General features: G+C 31.9%; 1 protein-coding gene across 1 annotated transcript; it reads right to left on the bottom strand.

Moving 5' to 3' along the window:
* Positions 1 to 630: 630 nt before the first annotated feature.
* LOC127729118 (E3 ubiquitin-protein ligase RNF12-like) lies at positions 631 to 15,971 on the bottom strand. Its single transcript, XM_052236774.1, has 8 exons — positions 15,849 to 15,971; positions 14,315 to 14,456; positions 13,374 to 13,541; positions 11,226 to 11,682; positions 10,999 to 11,117; positions 10,330 to 10,416; positions 6,511 to 6,735; positions 631 to 5,568 (listed from the first exon to the last, which is right to left on the bottom strand). Exons 2-8 carry the CDS (start codon positions 14,441 to 14,443, stop codon positions 5,515 to 5,517), a joined length of 1,239 nt encoding a protein of 412 aa, XP_052092734.1. The 5' UTR covers positions 14,444 to 14,456; positions 15,849 to 15,971; the 3' UTR covers positions 631 to 5,514.
* Positions 15,972 to 17,231: the final 1,260 nt, after the last annotated feature.

The raw sequence follows: 17,231 nt of genomic DNA, 5'->3' as shown, positions 1-17,231 counted from the left end.
AGAATCTGGCAGGAATTGTACCTGTGAGAGCACTATTGAGGCAATTTTCCATTAATCAAATTTTAATATTTCCAAGGGCATAACTCTTTTAAAAAAAGTCGATTAGCCACCATTATAGACTTGTTCGAGATATTGCTGATATTAATCTTTAGTATAAGTTTTATAAAAATCTGGCAAGAATTGTACCTGTGAGAGCGCTAACAAGACTGGACACCCAGTATTTCCATGTCCTCCGCAACGCGTTATGCATTGGACAAAAAGTCAAAAAGGTCCATGCCAAAAATGCCTGTGGTTTCACCTGCAGATGAAAAGGTCGACAAGATAAATAATGAAATACCTATATGGTCTAAATACTCATATGGTCCGGCCCGTTAATAACCAAACAAGTATAATACTCATATGACACGTATGGTCAGACCATATGGGTATATGCATATGGTCATGACCATACGCGTATGGTCCAAATACTCATACGGTCCGGAACATATCCAAAGGTTTACACCTCCATGGATATGATAAAATTGGAACTACATGTACTTTTAATTAATCAGTCATTTTTGAGAAGCTAAGCTTGGGTTTCAATATATTGATCTACAAGGTCTGGGCAAACAAAACAATGCTAAGAATAGATTAAACAACAAAACAGTTTATTACTTTTGTGATATCAGTTAACTTTGACTAGCAAAACTTACTAGATATAAAACAGTCATACATATAAATGTGCTGACAAGATTACAAGTAAAAGGTTAAATCTTTAATAGTTCCTGTAATCATTAATACATAATAAACTTTCTTTAAAACAGTGCAAAATTATCTTTAATTTAGGTACATATATATATAAGGAATGATTTTGGACACTGAAAACTTTGATAAAATTATAAAATGATATAAAAATAAAGAAAAACATGGTCATTAAATATGACATTTCTCAGAAAAGATTCATAATACATGTAAAATAAAATGTATCACAGACATAATTATATCATCACAAAAAATCTAAATGATTTCTACAGTTATCTGATCGAAATACAGATTCTGTCTCCATCCTTCGCTTACTGGTACATTTAGGATCTAACATTTGTTCATTTCTACTTTCTGTTTCAAAGACCTTTCGGGATCATCTTGCTTTGTCATAACCATACACTTTCAAAAATTTGGAAGCAGAAATTTCATTGGCTGAATTAATAATAACCAAAGAGTAGTACAGAGTGTTGTGAGATACTTTTAAGCAAAGTGTGGGCAAAGTAAATCAGATTATTTCTACACTTATCTAAATATTCCTTCTTCACATTCAACTAAAGTTCTTTACTTTCCTTATCCTTACTGACTATATTTTTAACACTGAAAAATGAGGTGGCTACATGATTGTAAATATATTTATCTCCAAACAGTAACACTAAGTTGTATGAACATCCAAGTCACTAAATCCGATTTCTGTTTAGATGCATTTTAATCTCTGCAAAACTCTATATACAGGTGAGAAATAGCTTTTTGACTCAACAAGGAGAATTACATATACAAAGTGACGCTTAAGACGTCAGGTATTCTCTAACTGAAGAATTACAAAATTATGTTGACTTGGAAGATGAAAAATTTACTAGTATGAGAGGTTAGGCTTCCTCTTGTTTAAGGAAGAATTACTGATACAAAGTTATGTTGAATTGGTGGATGAAAATTAACTAGCATGAGGGGTGAGGTTTCCTCTCACTGGCAAGGTCATGGAAAAAATTGTGTTCTTTTGTGAGACCTTTATATTTTTTTTAATTTTTATTGATGGGAAGGTTGTATTTTCCATTACATATTTCTTTTTATTAAATTTGTTTTTTCTACACTTTAATACCAGAAACAGATAAGATATAAAAAGGAAAAAAAAATGTATATATAATTGACATAATAGTTTGAGTAGTTATATATAAACAATACTGAGTAAAAACTAAAAAAAAATATCCAGTAAAACAAACAAAAAGATGTAAACAACAATACATAACCAGTAAACATAGAAATATAATTCTTAAACAAATAAACTGAAATACAGACAATTCTTTACTCAAAAAAGTAAAACATTCAAATTCTTTAATTTAACCATAGAGTGGAGAGATGTCTAATTATAGATAAATCTATTTGTCTTATGATTTTAAATTAAAGTTTTGTGAAATATAATGTCACCTTTTCTGAAGTCCAAAAAAAAAAACTCTTCCTGGCATGAAATCTAATTCAGATGTACTTATCATATATATAGGTATAAACCTGTAGGAGTTTATTGATTTTTTGGTTAATGACTTATTTGTCCTCTTTCCCAGGTAGCACCTGTCTTATATTCTTAATGTCATATGAAGATACATTGGTTAGAAGTTAACAGACTTGCTAAGTTGGGGTTTCACTGTGCTTGTTCACAAAGTAGAACTTGATTGACATACTGAGTCGAGAGTTTTTACTGTACTGGTTCACAAAAAACAGACCACAGGAACATGTTACCTACATGCAGAAAATATTACTCTGACTTTAAGCCGTCTTTGCTCTTATACAGCTAGCTTAAAAGTGAAACATTACAAACCTTTAACGTCTTTGGATTGACCCAACCAGAGGTTGTACTACCACCTGACTCACTCCAGGCAATTACATGTACCTTATCTGAGCCAATGAAGGCATTTGTGGGGATTAAGAAAAAATATAAAGACTACACATGTCAACTTTCAACAGCCTTATCTTATCATTTTTATCTAGTGCTCAATGCAAACAAATACTGTAAGCCAACTAATTTTCGTGTGCGATTTAATTTGGAGATTTTCGCAAGTAGAAAAATAATGTGAAAATAAATCGTCGTGAATATGTAAAATTTCATCTTTCTTATTCAACTATATCAAGTAAATTTCAAAATCGTGAAAATAAATTTTTGTGAAGTGGGCTTGAAAGGGCTAAATGTGAAATAAAGTATCCACGATAATAAGTTGGTTTACAGTATGAGATACCTTCACAATCCACATGTACGTGAAGTATGACTATAAATAGAAATTTAATATGAAATACAATATAATGTATCCAAAACATCACACATATGGTCAAAATTCAATGATCAAGATTGAAATATAATTTGCTGAAATGAAAATTTTATAAAACCACAAGAAATGACAGTATACTGTGGATTCAGGTTACCCTTTTTTTTTTATTTCACGAGTATATGGAAGCCATGAATTTAAATGTTCAACAAAGTATAAATTGTCTAAAGACATGTATACAAACTTTGAAGAACCATGATATCAAATATTCAAGAAAAATACCATTTTCCCCCAATCCTAGAAAAATCGGTACCGACGAAAATAAATGAATTAACAGTACATCTAGCATATCAAAATACTGATATAGGTTTCATACAGAATGTAACAACACAAATTTAAAACATGTTTCATAATTACATAATGTATTTTTGTTCCCTTTAAATAAAATGATCTAAGCATGACCTGAAATTATGGATAGAAAATATGGAAAATTTCCTGTCAGAATATGTGATCCAGATCATTGACCCTTTTCTTAGAAATGCAGCACTTTGATATATACTAACATTAGTCTCTAAGGATACAAGGCTTTAATAAATCTTTCTGAATAATACTTGAAAATTGGTCCAGTGAAGAACCTCTTCTCACTGGACTGAACCAATTTAGCTGGATTTCCTTTTAACAGCCAATAGACCTTTGGAGTGACTGAAGTCTTAGACAACATACAGAAATCTGATGAAGTTGAAGAAGCATAAATTTCATAACGAGATTGGTGATTCTAATTTTTTTTGTACAAGGAACTTTTCTCCCTGATGCAGTCAGGTAAGAAAGGAAGATAAGTTTCTCCAAGTAACATCGGGATGCATGATTAGGTAATCCAACCAAATACATAAAGAGCATCTTGTAGATTATAATAGAAATAAAATTATAAAAATAAATTGAGAATGTGTCCATGGGACACAGATGATGCCTCTAGCTGCTTGCACATAATGCTATAAAGGGACATAACTAGAGACAGTAAAAGTGACACCACCCAAATTCGAACTTGATCTGTGTTTTATGATAATAAGCATTGTGTATAAGTTTCATAACATTTGGCTGAGGCAAACTATAGTTAGAGAATGGAAACCAATTTTGGAATGTACATACAGACGAACATACGGACAGACAATGGTACTTATTGCCCCCTCCACTATGGCAGGGGCATAAAAATGTAAATACAAATAAACTGACATTTAACACAGTTATATCAACTGCCGAACTGGACTGACTTATCTGTAAAAATCAGTAGCTTTCTTCTTCTAAGAAAAAATATTATATAACATTAAATTAAACCAACACTGTAAGCAAAAATATTTAGCCAGCCTATGTCTACATGAATCCTGGACAGGCAATTGTCTATTTGAATGTGCTAGTCTCTACCCTTTGGATACCATGATTTATAAAAATAGTTAATGATTTTGAAGGTGAAAAGTCACATGATTTCATGATTACATTTTGTATATCAATAATCATGATTTAAATCTTCCTTACTTGAAAGGAAATACTGGATATGGTATCAGGGAACTCATTTTTGATGGATGATGGGTGTTAAAATGTTGGATCGAATTTGGCACAAATGAAAAACTCTTACAGACCTTAATCTGATCTTGTGTAATGGAATGGGTTCTTGTGTGACAGATAAATAAGAACAATAATAAAGAATTTATTTTTATGGCATTTCATGAATTGGAATGTCTGTGATAAAATTTCCCTTAAGGAAGAATACCTTATTTGTTCTATAATTCTAGAAACATAGAACTTTGTCTATCAAAAGAAATAAAAAATTCAAGTATTTTTCTCAAACAATATTTTCAACATATACCGTATTTTCAATTCATTATTTCTTGTAAGGTATTAAGACTTAATTATTCAAATATTTTTCATATTAACCTTATTGAAGTGGAGAAACACTGTTTTCGAAAAGTAATCATCTTATTTGTTTGTTCATAATTTTGAACTTTTCATCTTTGTTTGTCCATCCACACTTTGTATGTGAAAATCTTTTTAAACCAAAGACTGCAATTTAACAAAACAACCAGAAAATCTGAAAACCCTAAATGACATTGTGCACCTTTGAATATATTTTTTTTTTTGTTATACAAAGGGTTATTGGGGTTTCTCATTGTAAGATATGGACTTTTCAATAATACTATAATAGGAATAAGATGTCTTCAATCACTGACTGGTTGTTAATAAAACTTCATTCCAAGTTTTCTTTGCAACATAATTGTGCACCAGTTTATTCTTCTTTAATGTTGTTTAGGTTCCATAAAAAACATGTACCCTAATAGCTATACAAATTGGGAAAGTGGGGGTATATTCAATTTCAAATTCAGCGTAAGCTGGCATAAAAATGTCTTAAGTTAACCTTTGTCTACTTTTTATAATCTGAAAGATATAAAGACGATATCAAATCACCAGAAATAACCGTGTTCTTTACAATAACTCTTCCTTTGAGTGTGTTTATAAGTCTTCATATTCATGAACTGTTGGATTTTATTTCATGACGACAGATTGGACAGGAAGCATTTCTCTGCAATTGAAAAATATATATATACTGAATAAACATGTATTTAACCTTTAATATAAACATAATAGAATATTATACTGAATTTAACATTCCGAGGTGTGTTAAATGTGTTTTTTTTATTATTGAGAACTTTACAATGATTAGCCAGGATACTTGCAACATTAAATTTTTCTAACTAAACGTATGTATTTAATTTAATTTTGGTTTGTGGGCATCATATTCACCATATTACATTTTCAAATTTCAAGTACACTGCTAGAATATAACGAGAGTGCACACACTGAAAAGTCTGACCTACCTAACTGATCATGATGGAATCTTTACAACTAAAATTGATCATAAGTTATACTGAAATGTTCATGACTTAAAAGTATTTTTCTCATAAGATTTTTTATGGAATGAGCTGCTGGTTTTACCCCATACTAAAGGTATCACATAAACTTAACATTATCAATGATACATGAAAATGAGGTCAACGTCATATGGTCCCTGCCAGACAGACATTAGATTTTAGATAAGATATTTCAGTTTTACACATATTAAAATAGGTAAATTCATAACACTTTCTATTATAAAAATTACTTTATCTGAGTTATCTCCCCTTATCGAGCAAAGTTGAAAAAAAATGAATCAAACAAAATAATGTGTTTTTTAGAAAAAATAGCCGTAAATATGATAAAACACATAATTTTCTATATTAACATGAAAAGTCTTACACATGAATTACATACTACTCTCAAAATTTGCACATATCATTAAAGATCTAGACCAATTGTTTAATCTGCTACTTCAAAATCCAAGATGGAGGCCACCTTAACTGCATTATTTTTATACAGCCTTTTCATAAATCCCAATAATTAACTTTGCATTTTTGACCATTACTCAACAACAGCAATAACAAATGCATGCAAAAATTGTGAATTTAAAGTAATAAAAGTTACTGACCTTTAGCCATTCTTTGATGCACTTATCATGATATTCATGTTTACACGGAAGATTTACTAAGGCATCTCCTGTCTTATACTCTGATAAACAAACTTGGCACTGAGGTCCTTCCTGATTAAATTTTGTTTTTCCTTTGAATTTCTTTGTTGACAATGATTCCAAATCCTTCTCACTTAGTCCTCGGGTTTTTACCTCTCCAATTCTTTCTGCTAAATCCCATAATGCCTGAAAATATGACAAACATAATAAATATAATAGAAATGAGTGAATGGAAGATGTGATTTTAAGAATTAGGCATAAAAAATTACAGATAAAACGTTGACACAGAGATATGTCTCACCATTATGTGATTTTGATTTTATAATGCATTTATTGCAAACAAAATGGCAAAATTTGAACATGCAAACCAGAGGCGGATTTAGAGGGTTTTCCAGGGGGCCCGGGCCCCCCCTTTTGTGGGAAAAATTGATTGATTATTTAGGGAATCACTGAATCATGACTGGAGCGGGCCCCCTCTTAGGTAGTCAGTGGGCCCCCCTTATGAAAATTTCTGGATCCGCTACTGCAAACTATGCAAAATATTCAAAGTCAATGAACATTGAGTGAAGGTGCAAGACCAAATAACCTCTGTGGAAATAAGAAATGCCAATGCTAAATAAACTGTTGACACAGATATATGTCTTGCCTATCGTCATAAAATTCAGAAAAAGACAATCTGATAGACACCATTATGGTTTATCATTTCAGTTGCTGGACCAATTATCTAGTGGACAGGGCTTGAAAATAATCTTCAAACTGATATGTACTGATAGCAATGCAACTTTATACAAAATATCATTGATCTATCACAAGTAGTTCTTGTCAAACTGACTTAAGCAGAAAATTAACATTGAAAATTGCTAATTAATTCTAAGTTACTGGACCATGACCTAGGTGGCAGGGTCTTGAAATAGTCGACAAACTGATATGAACTGATAGTAATGCAACTTCATACAAAATATCATTGATCTATCACAATTAGATCCTTTCAAACTAACTTAAGCAGAAAACTTAACATTGAAAAATTCTAATTAATTCAAAGTCACTGGACCATGCATATGTCCTAGGGGCAGGGCCTCAAAAAAGTTGTCAAACTGATGTGTACAGATAGAAATGAGACTTCATACAAAATATCATTGATCTATCACAAGTAGATCCTATCAAACTATCTTAAGCAGAAAACTTAACATTGAAAGTTGCTAATTAATTCAAGGTCATTGGACCATTACCTAGGGAGCAGGGCTTAGAAATATTTGTCAAACTGATATGTACTTTATTTATATTAAATATCAATGATCTATCACAAGTAGTTCCTATCAAACTAATTAAAGCAGAAAACTTAATATTAGTGAATTCAAAGTCGATGGACCGTGACCTAGGAGGCAGGGACTCGAAATAGTTGTCAAACTGATATTTACTGATAGTAATGCAACTTAATATTAAATATCAATTATCTATCACAAGTAGTTCCTATAATCAATCTAACTTAAGCAGAAAACTTAACAATTGTTGACGTCGTCGCTGGAAAAGCAATCCCTATGTCTTGCTTTCCTCAACTTTCGTTGCAGGCGAGACAAAAACTGTATACCAAATACCATTGACTTATCATAAGTGGTTCCCTTTGAACTGACCCAAACTCAAACTTTAACATATAAACTATGCAAAAGTTTTAAAGAAGATGAACCATGATGAGAGGGTGGGGCCATATAATCTCCATGGAAATAAGATGTGTCAATTCTAATACAGCTGCACACCAAATATCATTGACCTACAACTAGTGGTTTCCCTTAGACTGACTTATAACTAACTAATATAGTGTTGACACTGCAGACAAACACACCTATTAAATCTTGCTTTTTTGACTTCGTCAAGGAGAGACAAGAAAATTGAAACAATTTGCTGTGTAGTCATCAGCAATTGAGAAGTGAGTGTCAACACTTAAATGGAATGCTTTAAAACCTCTAAATTTGGGCCAAAAAAAGGAGACAAAAGAAACCAAAGCCAACAAGATTGCACACACTGAAATGTCTTGCCTGCATTATTTACCATGATTTATTTCATGTTGATAGTCCTAAAGATAAAGTTTTACTACAAGTATCACATAAACTTAACATCATCAATGATACATGAAAATAAGGTCAAGGTCAGATAATACCTGCCAGACAGACATTTACACCTAGTAATCATCCTTACACAAAATACAGTTGACTTATTGCTTAAAAATGTAGTATTAGAAAAACAGATTAAAACACAATAAAATGCTTCACTGAGCGCAGCTGGATACGACCGTAGAAGTCCAACCCTGAACAGTTGGGGCGAAAATGGACACAATATTCATGCTTGATACAGGTCTGAATTTGGATTGTAATTAAATATTTGACACATAATAGGTTTCTGACTTCGAATAAATGTAGTCAAAGAACTTAGAATTGGTTATATGATTTGAATTTATATTCAATTTTTTGCTTTTGTGCAATACACTATGCTGTTGCGTATTGACCCCCCCCCCTTATTTGCAAAAAAAAAAAAAATATTTGAAGAAATTTTCTTTTTAATTTCTGAAATCTGAAATGAAGAAAAAAAAAAGCCCCCTACAATTTCTTTTTTACCCCCCTCCGACCCCCTTTTTCCAAAAAAAAAAATTCTTTCCCTCAAGATATGGTCATAATCTCAATTTAAATTTCCAATGGAGTTTGCAACCATAATTACCAATTTAAATACATCATAAAAGTCTTAAATAGATAATTTAAAAGCAGTGTAAGGTAGGTAGTCCAACATTGTACAATTTTGTTTTTGGATTACCTCCCTTATTTTTTTCCCTTTTTTGCCCTTAATTCCTAAATGGTTTGAGCCATAACCCCCAAAATCAATCCCAACCTTCCTTTTGTGGTATTTAACCTTATGGTAAAATTTCATAGAGATCCATACACTTAAACTAAAGATATTGTGAGAAAACCAATGTGTCTTCGGACGACGACGACATCATTTTATTTTTGCAGTCGTATAAAAACTTAATATTGACCAATGAACCATGACAATGATGTCAAGGTTAGAAGAAACCTGTCGACTGACATATACACCTTACCATAATTCCATACACCAAATATAGTTGACCTACTGCTTAGTTTTTGATAAACAGACTTAAACACGTAACTTTGATAACCTTGATCACTGATCCATGAAATGAGGTCAAGGTCAGGTGAAATCTGTCTGATGGACATATACCACATATACATTGTAGTTATCCTATTACTCAAAATAAGTGAGAAATTCACATGACTAAAAACCTACTTTTCAAGCAGTTAGTGAACCATGAAATGAGGTCAAGGACAAGGGAGATATGACAGACGGAAACTATGTAACATAATGCTCCTCTTCCCTCTGAAATCTAAAGCTTAATACAAATAGTTTATGGCACTGCTGCAGGATTGTAATCCCTATTCATCAGACAAAATACCAACAACCTCTTGATCAGTTGTCTCAGTGTCACCTTGAACCAGCAGGTCAAGTACTAGTGTTCAACCAATTCAAATTCATGGCAAGGGGAAAATATGGATTTTAAGGTAAAGATCCTCAAAATCGTTAGGATCTGTATGTCAGGTACCAGATCTTGTTGAATTCTATTCATTAAAAAGACACAGGTTTAATATTGGCAAAATGTACTTTTTGGAAAAACCACATTATCAGTAGGATATTTCTTATCACTATCAAGGATGTGCTCTGTTCTACCTATTAAAAAAGAAAAAAGTATAATACAAGGGAAATGTGTGTAAAACAAACCTCATAATCGGTAGGATCTATGTCATCTGGTACAAGGAGGTGTGGTGTTCTACCCATTAAAAATAGCAGCAGTAGCATTGGGTCTCTCTGAAATAAATAAAACATTAACTACATTGTACAATTTAGTTATGCATGTACTAAGTTAATATATAAATAAGATGTGGTATGATTGCCAATGAGACAACTGAGACTCCACCAGAGACCAAATGACATAGACATAAGTATGTTCTATCAATCAAAATCAAAATGTGCTGCGAGTTGCTGTTTACAAATATCTATAAAAAAAGGCTTAAATATGTCTATATAGGTAATACCATATATTACACTTTCTCTGTGATATTGTTTGGATGACATATGCAAAATATTACATGCTACAATAAACTTGATCAATGGATATCAAGAGTGACCTCCCCTACACAACAGATTGTATTTTTTTTGTACAAAACATTCATTAAGAAAAAATTTAAGTTTTTTTCCTATTATGACAATTCAAGTCTTGCTCCAAATAATTTGTAAGCTAATTTCATTAATTAACAGTTAAACAAAGGAAAACCAAGTTTTCATCCTAAAATTACTAACATATTATACTATTCATGCCATTACCTGTATTTAAATTAAAAAAAGAAAGAAAAAAAATGATTTTGCTACATATTACAATTTTAAACATACCATTATATGTAAGAATCTAGCATCACTCCCTGTTCCTCCTCTGTCTAATATTAATATTTCTGGTTCTACTTCACCATCAGGTAACTCTGGCCGATTGATTGCCAAAGAAAGAGGGGGGACTAAAAATATAGTCAGAACATGTTTATTAATTTATTAAAAGATAAAGATTTGTCAAACATCAACTACTTGTTTATTAGAAACTTAATCAATTCATAAGAAGTATATACCTGAAGGTTCCATATTTCTTGGTGGAGCAGTCCGCCCAATGGTTCTTGTCTGACTAGTTGCAGCATTAGAACGAGGCTCGCCTGTTTCTGAATTATTTGTTCCAGTGGTGGGAGCTCTTCTCGTTGTAGTTCCCCTCCTTGTTCCTCTTATTCCTGTACCCCTCGGTGGCCTCCCTCTTACTGATGTTGTTGATCTTGACGATTGGTTATCTGAACCCACAGAAAACATTGACCTTGCAGTATCTGATGGTGTGTTTTCTGAAGATACATTAACTAAAGTCTCTGAGGGCCGAAATCCAATACGCCCCCGCCCACCTCTAGGTCCTCCCCTTAAAGCACCCCTGCCAACAACATTACTAGAGGATGAGACACCAGTTCTTGATGTGCTCATTCCTTGTTCATCTTCTACAGTAGAATCTGAATCAGAATCATTATGGTCTTCTTCATCTGAAGATAACTACAAAAAAATACAGCTATAGATGAGCTATTCATTTTGTTTTCATAATTTAATCTTTTCATAAAATCTGATATTTGTTAAAATGATCAATAGTCTATTTAACAATTACAGATTCTTCTTCAATTTAACACTATATTTACACAAGTTTTCCCCCTTTGCCAATTATAAACTGGTCTAAGCAGGACAAATTGGCTGCTGTCCATTCAAAGCATGAGAAGTTGAAAGTGATATGTAGCTATTAAACATTTTCAAATGAAAAATAACTATTGATATTAAAAGCTTTTAGCTTATTAAGAGATTAAATGTAATTAAAAGATCTGAAAAACTTAAAAAGATTGTACACATTAACACAAATAAATTTGCTCTATCAACTAGCTTTTCTTTGTCGATAAAAGTCTATGTCCCTCCTAATGGAAACAACTCTCACAAGCTTTATCAATTCATACATGTATGACATAAAGGGTATTGTTATTTTCAAAATTTATTTAAGTTAACTTACAAAGTAACGATTATCTCCCTTTATCAGTTATGTGATCTATTTGTGTAAGTGAATTTCAAGTTAGAAATTTCCTTAAATTAAGGTCAATATTTTTTATTGTCTCTTGGTTTTATCTGACTAATAATTTATTCCTTGTTTGAGAATGAATAAGTAGAATGTTGTGAAAACTGAATTACAAAATTGGTAATGGTAGTATCAATGTCTGATTTAATTCTTACATCTGCAGTAATTTTAGAAATATAATAATATGTATCGTTTTCCATATTTCTACGTAAATCCCTTTGTCAGACTCATATTAACGCTGTCTATCATAATTCATGTTAGTAATTTCCAGTACAGAGAAAAAGGACTAAGCAAAACATAAACTAGGAATCTATTAATTTCTCAACTCTTGTTTCAGGACATATTGTGAAGATTTTTTAGTAATTTAGTCTGTCTTGTGTAAAAAGAGCACTTGTCAAATTTTAACAAAATGTTCAGTACTAGTGGAGATATAGTCAGGTATTGGTTATATATCCAATGTGCATGATTTGTGATCATATATCAACTAATTTTAATAAATTTTGTTTTTAATTTATATCTAAGGTATTTTTTAATGTCACATTTCAAAACCAGAAGAGTCTGCTGATGCCACTAGGAACAGATTACAAAATCTTTTTATTTGGGGTACATTTTCCTTTGAACATACACAGTCATGATACATGTGATCTGTCTATAACGGGGCTTAAATTTGTCAAATATTAGAAAATATATGCTTTAAAGACCCATTGGTGTCCTTGGGGTGTTTTCTGCATTTAAGTCGGGTTGTTGTCTTATGACACATTACCCGTTTCAATTCTCTATTCTATCTGAATTTCAAGTTGGAAATAAAAGGTAAAATATTGCAGTTCATCCTATTAATTGTTACTACATTTTTTTGTGTTTCATGATCAGGATACTTATATTGTATTATTTAAAAAATTGTAATGAACAGGGTCTATTTTGGCAAGAGCAATTGCAGAAACCATATCAAAAATGCATGCAAGTAGCTGCCACCTCTGAGATACAATCGTACATATGTACATGTAGTCATGCTAGCTTTTGAAAATTTAAACAAGAATGTATGCATTCTTTGAATGAAATTCAGACAACTGTCATAAAATTCAACATGGTTTGGTTTGTTGATTGTAAAACCCACTTTGTTTTATCTTACCTGAAGTAAACCTAGAGATCGTCTAGCTTGCCTAGGATGGTGTTGTAAGCTGGCATTAACCAAAGTAGAAAATAACTGTGTTATTGGAGTCATGGCTCTCATAGGAGGTCTTCCATTCCCTGCTATGGCACTTGGAGAGTCTGCATCTGGGCCAAACATCATATTTCCCTGAAACAAAGAGCACAATAAACATAACTCTAGTTCCTAAACTGAAAGAATGGATTTATTCTACCAAATTGTATCATATAACATGTATTTGTATATTGCATTTTTCTCAGTGCTGAAAGTTTTTTCTTCTATTTTTTTTTCTATTTACATGTAGTTTTCAGTGTCCACATTAGCAAAATGCCACGTATGGAACTGTCAAAGAGTTTTTACAAGGGCATGTTAGCTAACTATATTTCAAACAAATTTTTTCAATACATTCTTTAGTCTTATCACTATACCCCAAATGTCTAAGCTAAAAGGAGGATAACTGCATGTTTACTGATGGAAATTCCTTCCCTTGACTTCGTTATTTGTATGTACATGTATATCTATAAAGTTCAATAATTAAAAACCATAAATAACTACTATATAGTAGTCTCAGTTGGAACCTAGTGCTAAATAACACAGCAAATTTCTGGAAGTCGCCTTAGTCTACCACTTTGTTTTTTTTTTGTAGCCCAGATTTTATCTAGGATCAATGGGCCACTGGCCTACTGCTAATTTGGATCCCTGTAAAAAACATACACATGTCATAAGGATTTTGTGGAATAAAAAAAATTCATAACTACAAATGATTGAATATTTTATTGAGATACATTTTGTACAATACTTTTTATCCCACTTTTGAAAGCCTTTTGCAAAGTAAAAATTGTTTGGCCTTGTAATGAGGACTGAAAATCCAAACTTTTTAAAGGAGTGATATCAATTTGTTCAATCTGCATTTTTTTCAGTACCTGTAATCTTCGAGCTAACTGTTCATCTTCATGGTTTACTGCATTATATTCTTCCTCTTGTAACATTCGAGCTAGGGCCTCATCTTTTGATAAACTATAGGGTCGGTTGTTAGAGCCTCCACTTGCCATTGGTTAAAAAAACCTTCAAGTAAAATAAGGATAAATATTACTGAGACAGCAACCTAACTATAAACAGCATTATGGAATAAGATCACCATGTACATGTAAATACCACATATGAGCAAGTACATGTATGTACCTTATTTGCAGTGGATTCAATGAATGAGGAATCAAACAGTGTATGAATTATCTATTGAAAATAGATATATAACTATTTAAAAACAGAAATGAGCCACCCCATTTCTGCGTTGAAGATTTCCATGTTTTCTATAAAGACTATGCTCTGACATACCACAGCAAATGTTAAAAAAGGCCATCAGAGTCAGAGCCAACCCTGACTAAAAGTAACCCCTGCCTCATATTTTAACATAGTGTGCAAAATTGATATTTGTGTGATTAATAAACTAATTATGTGCATTGTGCATGTGTATAGATATATCATATTAATTAGGTTAAGATGCTGAAAACATCTGGAGTGTGCTGCTCCCTGAAATTGAATGTGTTGACTATATTATTGCTATTTGTTTGCCATTACTGTGCATCACAGACGTTGTGGTAAAGTCAGAGGGTTTCTGAGTGAAAGACTCTGGGGTAGCCTGAGATCCTGACTAACTACTGGACAGTAAAGGCCGATGGAATACAACGTTATGTATTCTTTTAAAGGAATCTTGATGTCAGAATGATGCACCGTGGGATAGCATCCTTTCTTGACACATGGTGGGAAATATTTATATTCATTATTGCCACAAATTTATTGAAAATTATTTCTAAATTCATAGCAAATGCAAATTCCAACACAATACAGAAATTATAATACAAACTCTATTGATTGTTTACAGAACATGCACAGATATTCACTAATACACCTTATCGCTATTTGTCCGCCATTATTGGACATCACAAAAGTTCCTGTAAAATTTTGACATCATAATAGAAAAAGGAAAAGTGATTGTTGTGGTCAAGCGGGAATATAGCGATAAGGTGTATTCAGTCCTGTTCAGCGGTGAAAAGAGGTCACATGGATTGTATTTCGCCTGGTCGTACTGATGTGGAGGTATTTTGACCAGGATGCCAGGCTAGACTCTGGGGTTGTCCAGTAGTGGATCTGTGAGCTGCTTGGATGGATGGTACCCAGAGCAAAAAAAAAAAGAAAAGGGGGAAGAGTGTTGTAGAAATGGAGATATACAGGTAGTCAAACTGTTTGAATTAGGAAATATCTTGTTTTGCTCAATCAGTTAGAGCTTTGCCTTAGGGCTTAGATGTCGAGATTGAGGGATCGAATCGCGCTGGTACCATCCATGTATTTTCACAATATTTATAAATATTCAGGTGCGCAAAAATTATAAGTGAACCATATTGATTGGTGACACACAATGTGTTATGAATGAATTTTCATATTTTGTCATAAATATACTTTATGCAATGTTATGGTCTGCATGCAACATATCCAACAATTAGTCAAATAAAAATATAAGCACTTTCTTTCAAGGTCGTCAATGTAAACATTTTTTGGACATCCGCCATTTACTAAGAACAGTAACTCGAACGGATTATTTTAAGGGAGATAACAACTTTTCCCGCGATTATTTATATCGGGCTTCACTAATTTGGATTAAGAACAAGCATTTTACTTTTAGCGACAAAACAAATTTAGTGTTTAAATAGTTTATATACTATTGAAAAAAAAATATACAAAAGTTCAATAAATTACAGCCGAGTTTGTGTTGTGTTATAAATACAGTTTCAAATTTTCAGTGAATTTAGACTATTTAAACTATGCACAGATTTTCTGTTAATAGTATAAAACATGTCTCTGTTGTAAACAATGTAAGTTTTCGAATATTGCATAGAAATAATACAATACAGTAGTGAAGTTAAGATATAGTAACGCATCAAATATTTTAAAAGATGGATCTACTTCTTATATCTGAGAACACTAGTATAACTTGTGCCTTGTAATGAGGACTGAAAATCCAAACTTTTTAAAGGAGTGATATCAATTTGTTCAATCTGCATTTTTTTCAGTACCTGTAATCTTCGAGCTAACTGTTCATCTTCATGGTTTACTGTATATCTGAGAACACTAGTATAACTCAATTATAGTAGTCTCAGCTTATATTTATGATATCTATATCTACATCGAATAACATGTTTTCCCGTTCGATATAATGGTGGAATTTTATCGATTTTCGTCTGTCGCTCTCGCTCTCTTAATGTAAAATGTATTATTATACATATCCTTGATAAGTAAACGGCTTCAAGGAAATATGTTTGTTTTGCCACGGTCTGCTATTCCATAGAATTGTAGATCTGTATGCAAAACATTTTTTCATCATATTCGGGTTTGGACGAACAACCATCAAATTGTTTTTTGAAACATATCTTAGATTGTTTCATAAATTTTCAGAGCTCTGAACAGGTCAAAAATACATGTATATAACACCTCTTCTTTTTTATGTATATATTAATTAAATAAAGAATTGATTAACGTATGCTAAACCAGATGTGCGATGGGTTTTTTCTGACACCAAACTGAGAATAACTGAGTTGCCATAAATTCTATTTTTGTTTCAATCTGTTACTTAAAATTGCAGTCAATCAGTTTGGAAGACAATTGATTTAAGAAATATCTTTGTAGTCGTTAGGGACATTCTGGTAATGGAGTGTAATATGTTTATAAGTTTCTATTTCATATCCTATTTTTTTTTCTGTTTCATATTAAAAGTTTTAATATTCATTTGTGAAAACCATATTGAATGATGGATTTCCCTTGTTTTTGGAAATGTTAAAATTATTG

Source organism: Mytilus californianus, unplaced genomic scaffold, assembly GCF_021869535.1.
Source record: "Mytilus californianus isolate M0D057914Y unplaced genomic scaffold, xbMytCali1.0.p SCAF_2, whole genome shotgun sequence".
Lineage (NCBI taxonomy): Eukaryota > Metazoa > Mollusca > Bivalvia > Mytilida > Mytilidae > Mytilus > Mytilus californianus.
The sequence above is the reverse complement of the archived record's forward strand: the minus strand, read 5'-3'. Positions and strand labels throughout refer to the sequence as shown.